The 17496-nt window shown below is 36.5% G+C and overlaps 1 protein-coding gene across 2 annotated transcripts in view; it reads left to right on the forward strand.

Annotated features, from left to right (window-relative positions):
* Window positions 1-17496, forward strand: part of NDST4 (N-deacetylase and N-sulfotransferase 4) — a 414235-nt gene that overhangs the window by 86641 nt on the left and 310098 nt on the right. For both annotated transcript variants that reach the window (XM_031941816.1, XM_031941815.1), the window contains exon 2: window positions 1039-2270. In XM_031941816.1, the coding sequence (XP_031797676.1) occupies window positions 1290-2270 (981 nt within the window). In that variant the 5' untranslated portion in view covers window positions 1039-1289. The remainder of the gene's footprint in view (window positions 1-1038; window positions 2271-17496) is intronic.

Raw genomic sequence — 17496 nt, forward strand, 5'->3', positions numbered from 1 at the left:
CTCATTTTTTCCTCTTTCAGGTTTTTCTCATAATTTTTAAATTATCATCAGTGATAATACCATCAACATAATTAATCTCTGAAATAGCTTTCAATTAATTATCATTTTTATCCTCTAGAATTAATAAGCATAAAAATCAATCATATATATAATCTTTGGATTATTTAGTAAATGTCAGTAAATTCTGATAAAGGCAAAAAGAGTTTGCTGTTTCCAACTTCCCCTTTTGGAATGAGGAAAAAAATTATTGTTTTGTCCTGAGTGTTTTAATTAAGTGTTTCATTTAAATGATATACACTGAATGCATTTCATATATGAGATATATAAATATATTGCACTTACTGAAAGCATGAGACAGTTTTAGAGGTTTGCCCACACATTACACTTTTTTCTTATTTTTCTAAAAAGGAAAATATCCCCAGGGATTTATTTATTCCTTTAAGATTTACAAAGCTCTTTACATATGTTACCTCATTTGATTCTTACAAAAATCGTGTGAAATGGATGCTTCAAAGATGTTAGCATCATTTAGCTAGTAATTGTCTGAGACAGGAAATGAATTCATATCTTCCTAATTCTCCCCTCTGTACCACTAAAATAAAATGAACATACCACAAAAAAAAAAGAATGTTCCAAATCACTAATAACAGAAATACAAATCAGAAAAACCCTGAACTTTTTCTTCTCCTTCACACCTTGCAGAATGACAAAGATAACAAGACAGAAAGAGTCAATATTGTGGAGAGGTTGTGGAAAGATTGCTCACCAATAGAACATCAAATGTTTGAAAAGGCCAAGAATATCTGAGTTTAAATATGACCTCAGATAATACTAGTTCTGTGAAATTTAGCAAACCATTTAATCTCTGTGTCCTCAGACTATTTTGAGGATAAAATGTGATGTTTGTAAAACACATGGCAAACATTAAAACATTTTGTAAATGTTATCTATGATTCCAATTAAACAACCATACATCTTTACACACATAGATTTAACAAATGCATATATGTGTTTTATTTACTTTTTTTTCTCTTGTAGATAATGTATAGAGGCTTTCACATCAGTCCTTCATCTTGGCTATATTTGAAGAAGCTTATTTCAAATTTGTGTCTCAAGGTCGGTGGAGTTCCAGTTTTAACTGTTTTGTGACTGTATTCCTTTCTTACATGTCTTGAAATGGTCACATGAACTCCTGCAGAATGGTATTTGCACCATATCACCTTCTATTCACTAAGACACTTTAGGAGATACTATTAAAAAGAAATTCAAAAATAATTTTTAATTTAAAAATGAATCTCATTGTGAAGGTTCGAAGAAGCTTTCGAACATTGATCCTTCTCTTAGCCACCTTCTGCTTAGTAAGCATTGTCATTTCTGCTTATTTTCTCTACACGGGCTACAAACAAGAGATTACACTTATTGAAACCACTGCAGGAGCAGAATGTGCTGACTTCAAACTTCTACCCTACCGGTCAATGGAATTGAAGACTGTCAAACCTATTGATACATCAAAGACAGACCCAACAGTTCTCTTATTTGTGGAAAGCCAATACTCTCAGCTTGGTCAAGATATCATAGCCATCTTGGAGTCTAGTCGATTTCAGTATCATATGGTCATTGCTCCAGGCAAAGGAGACATACCTCCTCTTACTGACAATGGCAAAGGAAAATATACTTTGGTTATCTATGAAAATGTTTTGAAATATGTTACCATGGACTCATGGAATCGAGAGCTTTTGGAAAAATATTGTGTGGAGTACAGTGTTAGCATAATTGGTTTTCATAAAGCTAATGAGAATAGCTTACCAAGTACAAAGTTAAAAGGTTTTCCCTTGAACCTTTATAACAACATAGCCCTAAAAGATTGCTTTATAAATCCTCAGTCTCCTTTGTTGCATATTACCAAAGCACCAAAGTTTGAGAAAGGCCCGCTGCCTGGTGAAGACTGGACTATTTTCCAATTCAATCATTCAACCTACCAACCTGTTCTCTTAACAGAGTTACAGACTTCAAAACTCTTTGAAGTTCCCTTATCTAGCACTAATGGTTATGCTACAGTGATTCAGGACTTGGGGCTTCATGATGGGATTCAGCGTGTCCTTTTTGGAAATAATTTGAACTTTTGGTTGCACAAGCTCATCTTCATAGACGCCATCTCTTTCCTGTCAGGGAAGAAGTTCACATTGTCATTGGACAGATATATCCTTGTGGACATTGATGACATCTTTGTTGGCAAGGAAGGAACAAGGATGAATGTCAAAGATGTAAAGGTAAGGAAAAGTCATAGCTGGTGCTTTTTTGTTTGTTTGTTGCCGCAGTAAAAAATGTTTAATGTTTTAGAGTCAGCTTCTAGCAGAAGATTAGGGAAAAAAACTCGTGAAACAATTAAATTGGAAAGATATGTTTGTTTTTGATCTTGGACCAGACATTACCTCTCCTCATAAATGTTTTCTTATATTTATTCTTGGGGGGAGACAAATGTACCAAAAATTCACAGAAATTCCCGGAACTTTCTATTTTTTCTCTTTATTCTGGGAGCCTTGATGGGACAGTCTATATCTTGCTTTATTTTTATAATCACATCATACAGCTTGTAATGGCATACTGGTTGTATTCAAAGAATTTTGTTAGTTATCAGTCTTAATTTTTTTTTCTGAACCCAGCTAGAGTTGACAGGAGAAAAATTCAGTAACTCTCACCCAAAAAGTATTTAAGAACTTCAAATGCACAAATTCTCTTTTATCATTTAGTCATTGAACAAAAATTATTTAAAAACTTCATATTTGTAGTGAATTGTCCTGGGCAATGAGGGAGGCATAAGATATAATCTGTATCTTTCAATATTTTCAAAACCAAGATGGAGAGTAAGACATGTCAAAAAGCAAGTGCATTATATATAATAATATTACAATTTCCGAAAAAGAGGTACCAGGAAAGTGTTCAGCAAGAGGAGAGGGATCACTAGTAGCTCACTAATTGCAAAAGGAATTGTACTTTTGTTATTTATGACGTGTTTTAAAGTGTTACCATGGACTCAATCAAGAGCTTTTAGAAGAGAATAAGTTTTAGCATAATCAATTCCATAAAGCCGATGAAAATAACTTACCAAGTACAAAATTAAAAGACTTTCCTCTGAACTATTAAAACAACAAAGCTTTCAAATATTTTTTGTAAACTCTTAATCTTGGTTATTGCATTTTGTCAACATATCCTTATGCTACTTAGAAATTAATAGAGGAAGTGATCATTGAAGCTTGTCCTTAAAGAATATCAATAGTCAAAATCAGGAAGAACAAACATTTAAGGCACAGAGAATTTTGTGTGTAAAGGGGCAAAAAAACATGTGGCAGTCTCAGGTGACAGAAAATAGACTCATTTCAATGGAGCATAATCATACTGTGGAAGAACAATAGAGCTATGTTGAGAAACATATATCATGTGTTTATAGATTTGGATATTATTCTTAACAGGAAGGTTTGGCAACATATAGAGAATTGGAAAATTGCATTCTAGCCTCAGGAGCTACAACAAATTTATACTTGAGTTGGTATCACAATGCAATTTTTGGTGAAGCCAATGTTCTTTGAGATGGTGGAAGCCAGGAAGAGGGTATGTGCATGTCATACATGATTGATGTGTGTGAATTTCTGTTAGTTGATTTCATAATCCAAGCTCTTCATGTACATATTGTCTTCTTATATAAATTTCAAGATTCTTTATTTGGGGCAGGGGACCCTTATATATGTCTTTGTATTTCCAGGTACACCTTTATATGACATGCCATATATACTCTGACCAGACTTGCATATTGTAGAAACTCCTTTGCTCTGGTCACTATAATTCTATTAATGAGACCTGAGATCCCATTGGATTTTCTAGCTTCCACTGCATCCTTGTTGCCTTACATCAATTCCGTATTTATTTTTCATGTGAAGAATGCCGCCTTTATTTTTTACTTATTGCTTCAACCTAAATTCTAATGTTTGTATTTATCTTTATTGAATCATATGAATGGGGTTCGAAGACATAGAAATGGGTTTTCAGAATAAAGAATTGATGTAATGTGCTTATTTGCTTCAAAATAATATTTCAAAACATTTTTAAAAGTTCCTAAAAAGATTCTCTAGTCTAGTTTGAAACTCATCATAACAATTCAAAATATTGTATTAAGTCTCTAAATTAAATATTTCTGTGGTCAATATAAATTCTTTCCTCCTTATCTATTCAGGAACAGAAAATATCTACCTACTGTTATTACCCCCTGCCATTTTTTTTTTTTTTTTTTGCTGAGGCAATTGGGGTTAAGTGACTTTCCCAGGGCACACAGCTAAAAGCTAAGAAATGCTTTTTTTTTTTTTTTTTTTTTTTTTATAAGAAAGGGAAAGAGTCTGGATCTGTCATTTTATCATTATAAGGAAATCCCAGTGGGAAAACCCACTCTCTAATGCAAGTTGGCAATTATTTTGCAATTCATATTCTGAGAGAATTTCCTGGAGCACTGAAAGTTAGGTGACTTATCTACAGTTATACAACATGTGTCAGAGATGGCACAAAACCTAAGTTCTTGATTTTGTTTTTATATCCTTTGAACCTACAACAGTTCTTATCACCAGTAGATGTTAAATAATTGTTTATGGGTTGATATAACTTTGGGGAAGTTAGTTAACTTTTTTTTTTTGCTTCCATTTCCCAATTTTTAAAACTGGAACAGATGTTCTTCAAGATCATTTCCAGTTCTATAAGACTGTCTTAAATAGATATGTCATCAGGGGAGCTATTTGACATTCACCTTCCACAAATGATAGCATTATATTATATTATATCATATTATAACAAAATGCTCTAAATCAAAATCTTACTCTTAGTCATTAATTCTAAAAAAGGGTCCATCTCTATTGTTGAACATATTATACTTTAAAGAAAACAAAATCCTCAGCACATATTATTTTGACTTTAAATTCCAGGTAACTATAGGTATATTTGTTTGGGACAGGCACAAACTTCAGATAATTTTAGGCCAACATTGACCATGAGATCAGCTAAAGTTTTATACGATACCTTAATCTTAATTGTAATTTTTGCCCAATTGCTTACAACATTTTTTAGAAAAACCAAAGTTATGGGTCATTTAGCTTTTATAAAGTAATAGTCAAGAGCCATAAATTATACTCCTAGCCACAGATAAATGTCTTAAAGTGTATGCCATTGGTTCTGAGTATGATTTGATAATTGCAATCCCATTAGACTCTTAAAAAGGTGACTGAAAACTTATATCTTACTGTCAATAATATCTTTACATACTCAAATTGTCAAATAGATCTATGATTACCGTCTATGCTTTCTCTAAATATCTTATAATGTTGTAAGTGGCATTCTTATAAATTCCAGTGGAAAGCTTAGACTTTCCATTGCTTTCCCTTTGTTCTTACCATGTGATTATTCATGTTCTAGTTCATGTTTTCTTTAGTGATATTCGCGGTCACTTCTCTTCCACAAATATCTGTCTTATAATATAATGGAAAATGCTCATATTCACCATATACCTCTTTATTGACCTTTGTGTGATTCTCACGTCTAACTCTCCATAGAGTGTAGTATTCCATGACTAACAGCTATACAACATGTAAAAGGGAAAAACTATTCATTCATACTGCATAAAGCCCTCTAAATATATTCCCTTGCTCCATAAAGCCCTCTAAATATATTCCCTATAGTACAATCTATTGGTTAACATGTTTTGTTAACTTGCTTTTGGAATGTCTATAGTAGGTACTACATTAAATAACTATGAAATGTGTTAAACGAAACTATCTTAAATTACTCTGAAAACTGAAGTGATATATAGGGAGTAACTGTTAAGAGAAGAAAGAATCAAAATCTTCTCTGTTAATTAATTTAGGTAGAAATCATGTTCTGCTGAACCTATTCTATCAAATGACTTTTATTCTACTAAAAGTGTTTTATTTATTGATGAAAATGTTTTTCATGAATAGGATTTGTTCAGTAGGGTCAAAAGTATTCATAATTTATATTTTGCTTTAAGATCTATTCTTTATGTAATCATCCATCATTTTTCCTGTAAAGAAGTTGTTAAATAAGAAAATTTTAGATTAAAACTAGCTTCTAGATAAGGTTTCATTTTTCTTGGTTTAAAGCATTTGCTGTGCAAATAAACCAGTAGTTAGTGAATGGGCATTCCCAGAATGCATTAGTAATTTAAATAGGCTAGCTAGAAAGGAATAGAACATCCAATTTGGAGTACTGGTTAGTCTATCTTAGTTTAGCTGTAATTACTGAGAATTATTACACTTTTCAATATACTTGAAAAAGAATGCAATTAAGCATCTATGGGTAAGTTAAATTGAAGTAGTTACCTCAATAAGAAATAAGAACTTACAACTTAATAACAGCATGCATCAAAAAAACAAAAAAACAAAACAAAAAACCCTACAAAACAGTGCAATATAATTGCTTGAAATGATTGATAACTAGAGCAACACTAAATCACAATGCAGTCTTTATTCAATTTTCCTGAAATCTCAATGCTTGCAAAGCCTCATTTGTGTTTAGTTACCTGTTTTAAAATTCTCAATGAAATTATGGAAGTATCTTCTGATTGTTCAATGGATCTCTGCTGCTCTTCTTTGAGAATATTGGAACTGTGGACTGGCTAATTAAGTCATCTGCTTGCTTTATTGTAAGTCTCATTCAGATAAGAAATTAGAAGTTTTTTATGATTGTGTTAGGATAATATTCAAAAGATATGAAAAAGGCTAAATATATTACTAGAGAAAATTAAATGACAGACACAGTAGTATAATTCTGGTGAAAAAAGTCACAGTCAAAAGTCAATGAAATCATCATGGAGGATGACAACTTAGTTGTACATTCTGGAGGAATTTTGTTGGGAATTATAGTTTTACAAGTCTATTTATGGGTATATGAATTTTAAGCAACCTGATGCAGCAGTTGAACATTTTAAAACTAGATAGATTGATTGATTTTTGTTTTTATCCCCTAGATTTCTCCTCTTACTCCTTCCAGAAAACCATTCTTTAACACAAAGAATTTTATAAAGAGGTAGAAAAGGGGGAAAAGTTAGCAAAACTGGTCAACATAACAAAATAATCTGATGTATTATGCATTGTTCCACATTTATAGATTTCCAAGATACACAGAGATACCCAGACACATGTACACACATGCACAACACAAACCTTTCTTCAAAAGAATTGGGGAATGTGTTTTTCTTTTCTCTTCTTTGTGACTAACTGTGAAGTCCAGGTTAGCACCCTGGATACTTTAGAATCAGCTGGAGTCAAGATAAGCAAAAGTCATTGGTCTTTATTTTTGGTCTTCAGCGGGAGAAGTGAAGGGGATGGACAAGACTACTACAAGCTCTCCACAACCTCCCTTTGCTTCCTCCACCTTCAAAGTGATCCTGGCTTGTCCACCCCCTAATCCCTCCTAAATTATCTATATACATCAAAAGATCAAGTCAGCACAGAATAGTGAGAAGGGCCATTTTCCAAACATATGCTAATGGAGTATTCAATAGTTAATTAGCCTTAAGTGCTTGGTTGTCTGATTCCAGTGCACCTATTCAGAGTTTCAGGCCTTTATATCTCCCACTTTATTTTTTTTTTTTTTAGAACACAGGTACTTCTCAGGGAGGCGAGAATCCCAAAAAGGAGATGATCATGCCTTCCCTGACTTCTCAGGAAAGGAGGTGAAAACACCAAAAAGGAAGTGATCACGCCCTACCCCTCCCCATCCCCCGACTTCTCAGGAAGGGAAGTGAAAGCATTAAAAAGGAGATGATCATGCCCTCCCTGACTTCTCAGGAAGAGAGATGAAAAACACCAAAAGGAAGTGGGGAGTCAAGCCAGAGATTATTAGCGGGTTTCTGGGCTGAAGAGTCTTACTAGAAACAGGTATACACAAAGCCATCAGCATGGGAGGTATTGCACAAGCACATAGCAATAATGCACAGGTTATTAGTGATGACTCTCCCCACAGCCAGTGCAGGCTCAATGTGGTGTAACAAACATGAATTGTATATGCAAGTAATGATATAACAAACAATATAAATCAACATGGTGTTATAAAAGATTTCCAGAAGTCCTAGAAGGAGAGTATGTAAACAACAATCACACATATGCCTCCCTCAGCAGCCAAGAGATAGTCCAAAACCAATCTGTTGTCCATTGCTTCATGTGTCAGGGAATCCAATGATCCCTGGAAGTTTTTGAAGTCCTACAACAGTCTTTTTATGTGTTAGGGAATTCAATGATTCCTGCAGATTTTGAAGTCCTGCAACAGTCTTATCATTTCTCAGAAAATCCAATGATTCCTTAGGGTTTTGAAGTCCTACAACAATCTTTTCATGTTTCAGGGATTCCAATGATTCCTGAGGGTTTTGAAGTGCTACAATTTTTGATGTCCATGAGTCAAATGCCATAACTGCCATGCTCTTTCAGTGGTGAGTACAGTCAGTGATGGAACTACCCGATGTTTCTTGGGTCTTCTCCTTTGTTTCAAGAGTCTGCTCCATCTCTCTGCAATGGACGAGGCTTGTTGGCACCCATCTGATTACTTCACCATCTGTAGAGATACAAGCAAACCCTCTCCCCCAAGCAGTTAACCTACCTGGTCCCTTCCGTTCAATACTTTCTAAGTCTTTCCACATCACCTGGCGATTATCTAAAGATAGTGGAGCTGCTTGCACTGGACACTGCCCTTCTGGTGAGTTATAAAACCTGCCTGTTGGAGCCAGTGCATTTTTGTCAAAAATCAAGAAGTTAATAGTATAAAGAGCTTAGATTTAGAAGTTCTCTAGGGTTACCTGTGGCTCCCCCTTTCTTTTGTTTTTGGAGGAGCGTCTTAATGTCTCTGTTTCTCCTCTCTACCATTACCTATCCAGTGGTGTGTAAAATATTATACTGTGCACAAAAGTGTGTAAAATGTTTAGAAGTATATGCAGATCCATTGTCTGTTTTTATTGCTTGTGGCACATGCATAATTGCAAATGCTTGTATAAGGAATTCGGTGACCACTTGGGCTGTCTCTTTTACTGCTGGTATTGCAAAAGTGAATCCTGTAAAGATGTCTATTACAACATGGATAAAAGACAGACAATCAAAAGATTTATAATGAGTCACATCCATTTGCCAGATTTCATTGGGTCTCAAACCACAAGACAGTGTAGACGTGTGGAAAGGAAGGCAAGCTGTACAGGCTTTTATTATGCTCCTAGCTTCCTCTCTTGTTATTCCAAATTGTAAGCTTAAAGTTTGAGCAGCTTGGTGATATTTAGAATGAGATTCTGGGTTTCTTGAAATGAAGGAGTATTGGACAACATGCCTAAAAGGCTATCTGTCTTTGAATTACTATCAAAAATAGGATCTGGAAGTCCATTATGAGAGTGGATATGCAAGATATAAATCTTACTTGGATGCTTTCTCACTTGCTCGTGAAGTTCCTTAAAGAGCTAATATATATTAGAGGCTACAAATTTTATTTGGGCTGTGTCACCACACCTACTGAATAGGCTGAATCAGATATTATACTTATATAATATCTGATAATAATAATAATTATTATTAAGATAATTAGAGCTAGATAATAAGTAAGAGCTAGAATGATTGTATACAATTCATTCTGTTGAGTGGACTGAAAAGGAGTTCTGACTACTCTCTGTATAGTTAAGTCACTAGAGTATACAGCATAAATATTATGTTTGGATGCATCTGTAAAGATAGTTGGTCCTTTAAGAGGAACTTTAGAAACTTTTTCTTCAAGAATCCATGACCAATTATGTAATAGTCTGGTTATCTTTAATGGAGACCCGTGTGTAAGATTTGGAGCTGTGGTCAATAAAATCTGCCACTCCGGGATGGTTTCACAGCATACATTAATTTGTGCATTCGTATAAAAGATATATTTTGTCAGGTCTTATCCCAGATAATTGCACTGCTCGCTTAATGGTCTTTAATAAAAGTCTAGCCACAAGCATTGGGTAAGGAGTAAGGCTTTGTTCTGGTTATGCCGGAAGGTTCACCCACTCTATCACACTGTCTCCTTGATGAAGGACTGCTGTGGGTGCCTCTTGTGTGGCAAAAACTGATATATCCAAGGGTTTTTGAGTGACTCTTTCAGCCACATTGGATAAAGCCAGTTAAACTTTTCTCAAAGCCTCTTGAGCTTCTTTTGTAAGCTGGTGTGGTGAGTTTAAAGCACTGTATCCCCTTAAAATGTCATATAACGTTTGTAACTGATAGGTAGTCAAGCCTAACACTGGTCGCATCCATTGGAGATCTCCTATCAATTTCTGAAAATCATTCAATGTGTTTAGCTTCTCTGTTCTTAAGGACAGTTTTTGAATTGTAAGCACCTTAGGGTATACTTCATGTCCTAAATATTGAAAAGGAGCATGTCTTTGAATTTTTTCTGGTGCTATGTATAATTTGTAATTCCTTAGTGTTTCTATGGTCTTTTGTAGACATGCTTCTAACATTTGTTCCTCAGGTGCATACCCCAAAATATCATCCATATAATGCAACAATATTACCTTTGAAAATGCTTTTCTCATTGGAGTAAGAGCAGCAGCAACATACATTTGGCACAAATTAGGGCTATTTTTCATTCCCTGTGGCAAAACTGTCCATTCATATCTTTTATAAGGCTCAGCTAAATTATCACCGGGCACTTTCAGGCAAATCTTTTCATATCCTCCTTATCTAGAGGGATAGAATAGAAACAATCCTTGATGTCTATAACCCAAAGAGGCCATTCTCTAGGCAACTGAGTAGGAGATGGAAGTCCAGGCTGAAGAGTTCCCATAGTTTCCATATGTTCATTTACCTTTCTTAAATCTGTTAACATCCTCCATTTTCCATATTTCTTTTTTATAATAAATACTGGAGAATTCCAAGGACTTAGAGAAGGTTATAAGTGTCCTTGGTCAAGTTGCTCTTGCACTATATCTACTAAGGCCTGAATTTTATCTCTTGTTAAGGGCCACTGTTCTACCCACACTGGTCTATCAGTTTTTCCCTGAATAGGAACAGAGGTGAGAGTGCTGGCAGGCCTTCAACAGCAACCCTGCCTAAAAAGCTGAAGTACTTAATTGAAATCCTATCTGCTGTAAAATGTCTCCTCCCTACAGATTGATGGGGATTTTTTCAACACAAAAGGAGTAAAAACTCTTGTTTCAATTTCAAATGTCCATCTCATAGGGGCAGCTCTAACTTTTGCTGCTATTGATCCTCCTACACCAGACATGTAGGTGTCTGCCTTAATCTTTGGCCAGTGACTGGGCTAGCTGGCACCTCTAATGACAGTACGATCTGCACCTGTGTCTACCAATCCTTTTAATGCTATTCCATTCACATAAATAGTGAGTATAGGTCGGTCATCTGTCACAGCTGCAGTCCAAAATATTCCTGGACTCTGCTGCTTGAAGTCAGAATCTGGGCAACTATCATCAGATATTAGGGGTATGTAGTAGTAAGCCTGATGCTACTACTTCTCTTGGTTGATAAACCACAGGTTTTCTACCTGTATTAGTGACTGGGATATTAGCTACAAATTCCCCAGTTTCCCACATCAGTGTGTGGATGGCCACTGTTTTGTAAGTAATGTCAGGAGGTGAAATTGTCAAGCTTACTGTGCCTGGAGGCAAGAGATCCATAGGCTGGACAGGAACAGATTTCACTTCTCCAGGGGATATCTCAGTAGTCTCTACTGCATACAATTCTGTTTTTCCTAATTGCAATCCCCTTTTACCCTCCGATTGCCTTTTTGCAGATTGATTGGGTAATCTCCTTCTTCCATCTGATTCCCTTTTGGCTGATTGATCATATCTCACTATCGAATTTCTAAAGACTCTCTAGGTGTAACCTCAGCTGCCATCTTGCCCCACCTGGGGCCCTGAAGCTGGCCCTCATCTCTCATTTCCCTGAGTCAATCTACATTCAGAGACCCAATGAAAGCCTCGGTTACATTTTGGGCATGGGGTTTTGGGTTTTATTTTCTTACCCTGTCTTCTCATTCTATCTCCATATCTGCATTGGACCCTCAAAAGTCCAACTTTTCCACACTGAAAACATCTCCAAGTTTCTCTAGAAGTTCCTTACCAAGAGGGACCCTGTCTTTCTATGTTCATCATAGTTTGGGTATAATAAGCATTTGTGCCCACTGTGGCTCAGTGTCTTATGATATCTAAAGAAGCATCTTTGTCTAGTCCCCATATAATTCTTTTGTAAACCTCACTGGCATTTTCCTTAGCCAGATGTCTGGTCATTATTTCTGTAGCAGCATTATCTGCAATGGTTCTGATTACAGCTGTTTGCAAATGTCCACAAAATCAGCAAAAGGTTCATTGGAACCTTGCTCTATTTTTGTGAAAGCTTTACTTCCATCTTTCTGTCCAGGGAGAGAATTCCAAGTTTTTATTGCAGCCTTAGAAATCTGCTCATACACTGTTATGGGATAATAAATCTGTTCTGAATTCTCTGCATACTGACCCTTACCAGCTAGTTGGTCAAAAGTGATTTGTCCAATATCTCCTGTTTGCCTATTTCGTTTGGCTTGAATCCTACATAATTCATGAAACTCCGAAAGCCACAACAAATTTTGTCCAGGTTCTGAGCATGTTCTCGCTATGTATTTCCAATCATTCGGGATTAAGATTTCATAAGACAAATTATCTAGTAACATCTTCACATAAGATGATGTAGTCCCATAAAGAGTGCAATCCTTTTTCATCTTTAAATTTTTCCAAATTAAAAGGAGTGTATTTTCTCTCTTTTTGACCCGAAGAGTCAATCTTTTCAATCACAGGATATGCATTTAAAAATCAGATATATCTTCTCTTTCATTTTTTGCCTTAATTAATGCTTCTTCTAATCTTGTCATATTCTGCTTCACAGGAGAAGCTGACTGTGTTTCTGCCTCTCTCCCTCCCCCTTCTTCCTCCACCCATGAGAAGGGAGGTCATGAGATGAGGAATGATCTAATTCTTCCTGCTGTGAAGTATCACACTCAGAATTGTACTTAACTCCATTCTTATTTGAAATTTCCTGCTTATCACCTAGTTTAGTTGGCACCTCTCCCTGCTGCACTTTCTTTTCCTTCATTCTAGCACTTAAATAACTTCTTATAGCCAGTTGTATTAAATTATGTGTATTAAGTATTTCTTTGAAAATTGAATTTTTATTGCAAAATTGACAATGATCCTCTCCTTCTAATTTCCACTGCGTTGAATTTGAATTAGATCTGTATTATTCACCCAGTTTTTCTCCTTTTAATTTCCACTCATATAAATCCAATTCTTTTTCCAGAGAGAAACAAGGATATATGTTCTTAACAGTTTCTAAAAGTTCAGTAATCTGCTCCAAAATTATAATCAAACCTTGGCTTTCCATAACTTTAATAATGCTCTCTAAACATTTTCCTTGAACAGAAATAGAAGAGTGTTTTCTAAACATCTGTCCCATCTTAGCTGAAATCCTACTTTAACTCTTTTAACAAAATTTCTTTGATGTACTCACCCTAATTTCTTGGTCAAGAAGACTTTTCCACTGAATCAGGATCACAGTCTTTTCCACTGAAATCCATTGAGGGCCTGTCAGCCCCACGTTGGGCACCAAAATGTGGTGTTCTTTTTCCAAAACACAGTCAGGTGATAAAAGTTCAGATCTTTTATTGTGTCCTTCAATATACCCCAGTTAGCTCAGAGGCCTATCTCTCTGCTTGATTCTAAGAGCTCTTGCAGCTTTGTCCTTTGCTCCTGCCTCTGCTTTTTTCAGCCTCGAGCCAGCACCAAGGTGAAAGTTGCAATGAATTTCTCTTGCCTCGGACAGAGGGCTTGGGGACTTCCTCCCAGAGTGCTCCTCTCCGATCCCTGGGAATGTTCCCAAGTAACTCCCTCAAGTGGCTCACTGGAGCTATATTTATGCTACTTCTCTGAAAGTGGGATTGTGGGATATATCCCAGCATGCTCTCTGGCCCTGAGAGCTTCAAGGGAGTTGTGAATTCAAATATCTCTTTCTAAACCCTGAAATTTCCTAAACATGTGAACTCCAATGAGTACTTAAATATTTCTTGCTTCTATGAGCTCTCTAAAGGTGTGAACACAAGCATCGTTTCTATCAGTTGTACTTAGTACCTTGTTTCAAGTTCTGGCCCAAAATATCTTCTTCCAAGATCAAATCAATTATATTGAACCATGTTAATTAGACAATTATTGTCTCTATCAACTCTAATGGCTTAACACTTTGTAAAGATTACAACACATAGTAGGACTGCTTTTCATTCCCTGTGGCAAAACTGTCCATTCATATCTTTTATAAGGCTCAGCTAAGTTAACTCTGGGCACTGAAAAGGCAAATCTTTTCATATCCTCCTCATCCAGAGGCATAGAATAGAAATAATCCTTAATATCTATGACCCAAAGAGGCCATTCTCTATGTAGTTGAGTTGGAGATGGAAGTCCAGGCTGAAGAGTTCCCATAATTTCCATCTGTTCATTCACCTTTCTTAAATCTGTTAACATCCTCCATTTTCCAGATTTCTTTTTTACAACAGACACTGGGGAATTCCAAGGACTTAGAGAAGATTGTAAGTGTCCTTGGTCTAGTTGCTCTTGTACTACATCTAATAATACCTGAATTTTATTGCTACCTAAGGGCCACTGTTCTATCCACACTAGTGTATCAGTTTTCCATTGGATAGGAACAGGTGAAAGTGTTGGCAGGCCTTCAACAGCAGCCCTGCTTAAAAAAACTGAAGTACTCATTTTTAACCCTAATTGCTGTAAAACATCTCTTCCTCACAGATTGATGGGGATTTTTTCAACTCTAAAAGGAGTAAAAACTCCTGTTTTGCCTTCAAAAGTCCATCTCATAGGAGCAGTACTAACTTCAGCTGATATTGATCCTCCTATGCCAGACATGTAGGTCTCTACTTTAATCCTTGGCCAGTGACTGGGCCAATTGGCACTTCTAATGACTGTACGACTTGCACCTGTGTCTACCAATCCTTCTAATGGTAGGCCATTTATATAGATTGTGAGCATAGGTCAGTCAGTTGTTACAGCTGCTGTCCAGTATATTCTTGCATCTTGTGGTCTGGAGTCAGAATCTGGGTGACTATCACCAGATTGCTTATTAGGATTCTGTATAAGTAAACCTGATACTACTACTTCTCCTGGGTGATGTCACACATTATCTCCCTGTATTCGTGACTGGAATATTATCTACACATTCCCCAGTTTCCCACATCAGTGTGTGGATGGACACTGTTTTGTACGTACAAAAAGGAGGTGAAATGGTCAAGCCTGGAGGCAAGGGATCCATAGGCTGGAGAGGAACAGATTTTACCTCTCCAGGGGGTATCTAGTTGTTCCAGCTGCATACAACTCTGTTCTCCCTAATTTTAATCCCTTTCTCCCATCAGGTTACTTCCTGGCTGATTGATTGTGTAATCCCTTTCTCCCATCATATGGCTTCTTGGCTGATTGGTCATATCTGGTTATTGGACTTCTAGGCAATCTCTGGTGCACCATTGCCTGCCATCATGCTCCAACTGTTTTTTGCCTGGGACCTTGGGGCTGGGCCCCTCATCCCGTTTCTTTGAACCTGTCTACATTCTGAGGCCCAATGGAAGTCTTTGTTGCATTTTGGACATCAGGTGTTGGGTCTTGTTCTCCCACCCTGTTTTCTCACTCTGTCTCTATACCAACATTGAGCTTTCAGATGCCCTACTTTACCACATTGAAAGCATTGACAAGTCTCTCTGGAAGTCCCTTGCCAGAAGGGACCCTGTCTTTCCATGTTGCGATCTTGGGGAGTTTGCATCATAGCCTGGCTATAAAAGGCATTTGTGCCCTACTGTGGCACAGCGTCTTATGAACTCCTCTAAAGGAGCATCCTTGCGCAGTCCTAGTATAATTCTTCTGCACACCTCATTAGCATTTTCCTTAGCAAGTTGCCTTATCAAAATGTTTGTTGATGTATTTTCACCATTAGTTCTTGTGATAGCAGTCTGCAAATATCCCACAAAGTCAGCAAAGTGTTCATTTTACCCTTGTGTTATTTTTGTGAAGGCCTCACCCTTGTCATCTCTATTGTGGAGCAAAGTCCATGCTTTGATAGCATTAGCAGCAATTTGCTCATATGCTGCTATGGAATAATTAATCTGTACTGGGATGTCTACATAGGGACCTACACCTGCTAGTAGGTCATAGGTGATTGCAGCATGAACTGCACTTTGACTGTTTTGTTGGGCTTGTATCCTACAGCGCTCACTATATTCAGAAAGCCACAAGTAGTTTTGTCCAGGTTCTAGGCATACCCTTGCTATAGATTTCCAGTCATTAGGCGTCAAGATTTCAAAAGCCAAATTCTGTAATAACATCTTAATATAAGCTGATGTAGCCCCATAAGGAGTGCAACCTTTTTCAGGTCTTTGAGGATTTCTATGTTAAAAGGAGCATATCTTTAACTTTCTTGACCTGAAGAATTAAACTGTTGTATTACGGAAAAAATGTGGTGTTGGATTTCTCCTACATCAATCCCTTCCGCTTTGGCCTTCATTAGTCCCTTTTGCAATCTAGTCATAGGAGTAGTTGGATGCTGTGGGGGAGGTGCTGATTCTGTAACTGTCCCCCCACTACCCTTCTCTCTCCATCCTGGAGGGTGGAGTTGACAGAGGAGAGTAAATTAACCTGCTCCTCAGGTGAAGCTGCCTCAGATTCACCACACCCTTGAGCCTCACTTAAGTCTCCATGCCCTGTGGGGATATGGTCATTAATCTCTTCATTGTCTTCCTCCTTAATATCAGGCTTCCCCATATGGGTATTTTTAGCACTTCTTTTCTTTATTCTAGGAATCATAGGATTTCTTAGGGCTAACTGTATTATATTGTATAAATAGAATACCTTGATGGAACTTGAATGAGCCCCATTTTCATTGTAATATGCAGAGAGCTGTTGCCCAATTAATGTCCAATTATCTCGAGAGATTTGCTCTAACCAAGGGAAGATGCGGTTTAATGTACCCAGAAGTCTAGCTATCTGTTCCCAAGTTATAAGTAGCCCTTGTCCTTCTATATTATCTATAGATAGATAATATCTATAATAGATAGATAATATCTATCTATATTAAAAAGCATTTAAGCACGCTTTCTATAGCGCCATTCCTGGGTGTGGTTGAAGGTACTTGGGTGGGGGGAGTTTCTATCATTTAAAAATATTATGAAAATATTCTACATATATATTGAGAGAGGAAAGAATACTTGATGGATACATGAAAAAGAAAATAAAATGGGTTTTTGAGAATGATATTCTGTAGTAGGTTATATTTTAACAGTCATATCATTTACTGCACAATGAAATAAATATAAGATCCCACTGTGCTTAATATCTGTTGGGTATCAACAAATGATTTGGTCAATCAAAATGCCAATCCAAAGTCTCTTCTTCAACAAGCTGTC

The sequence above is a fragment of the Sarcophilus harrisii genome, chromosome 6 (assembly GCF_902635505.1).
Source record: "Sarcophilus harrisii chromosome 6, mSarHar1.11, whole genome shotgun sequence".
Classification (NCBI taxonomy): Eukaryota; Metazoa; Chordata; class Mammalia; order Dasyuromorphia; family Dasyuridae; genus Sarcophilus; species Sarcophilus harrisii.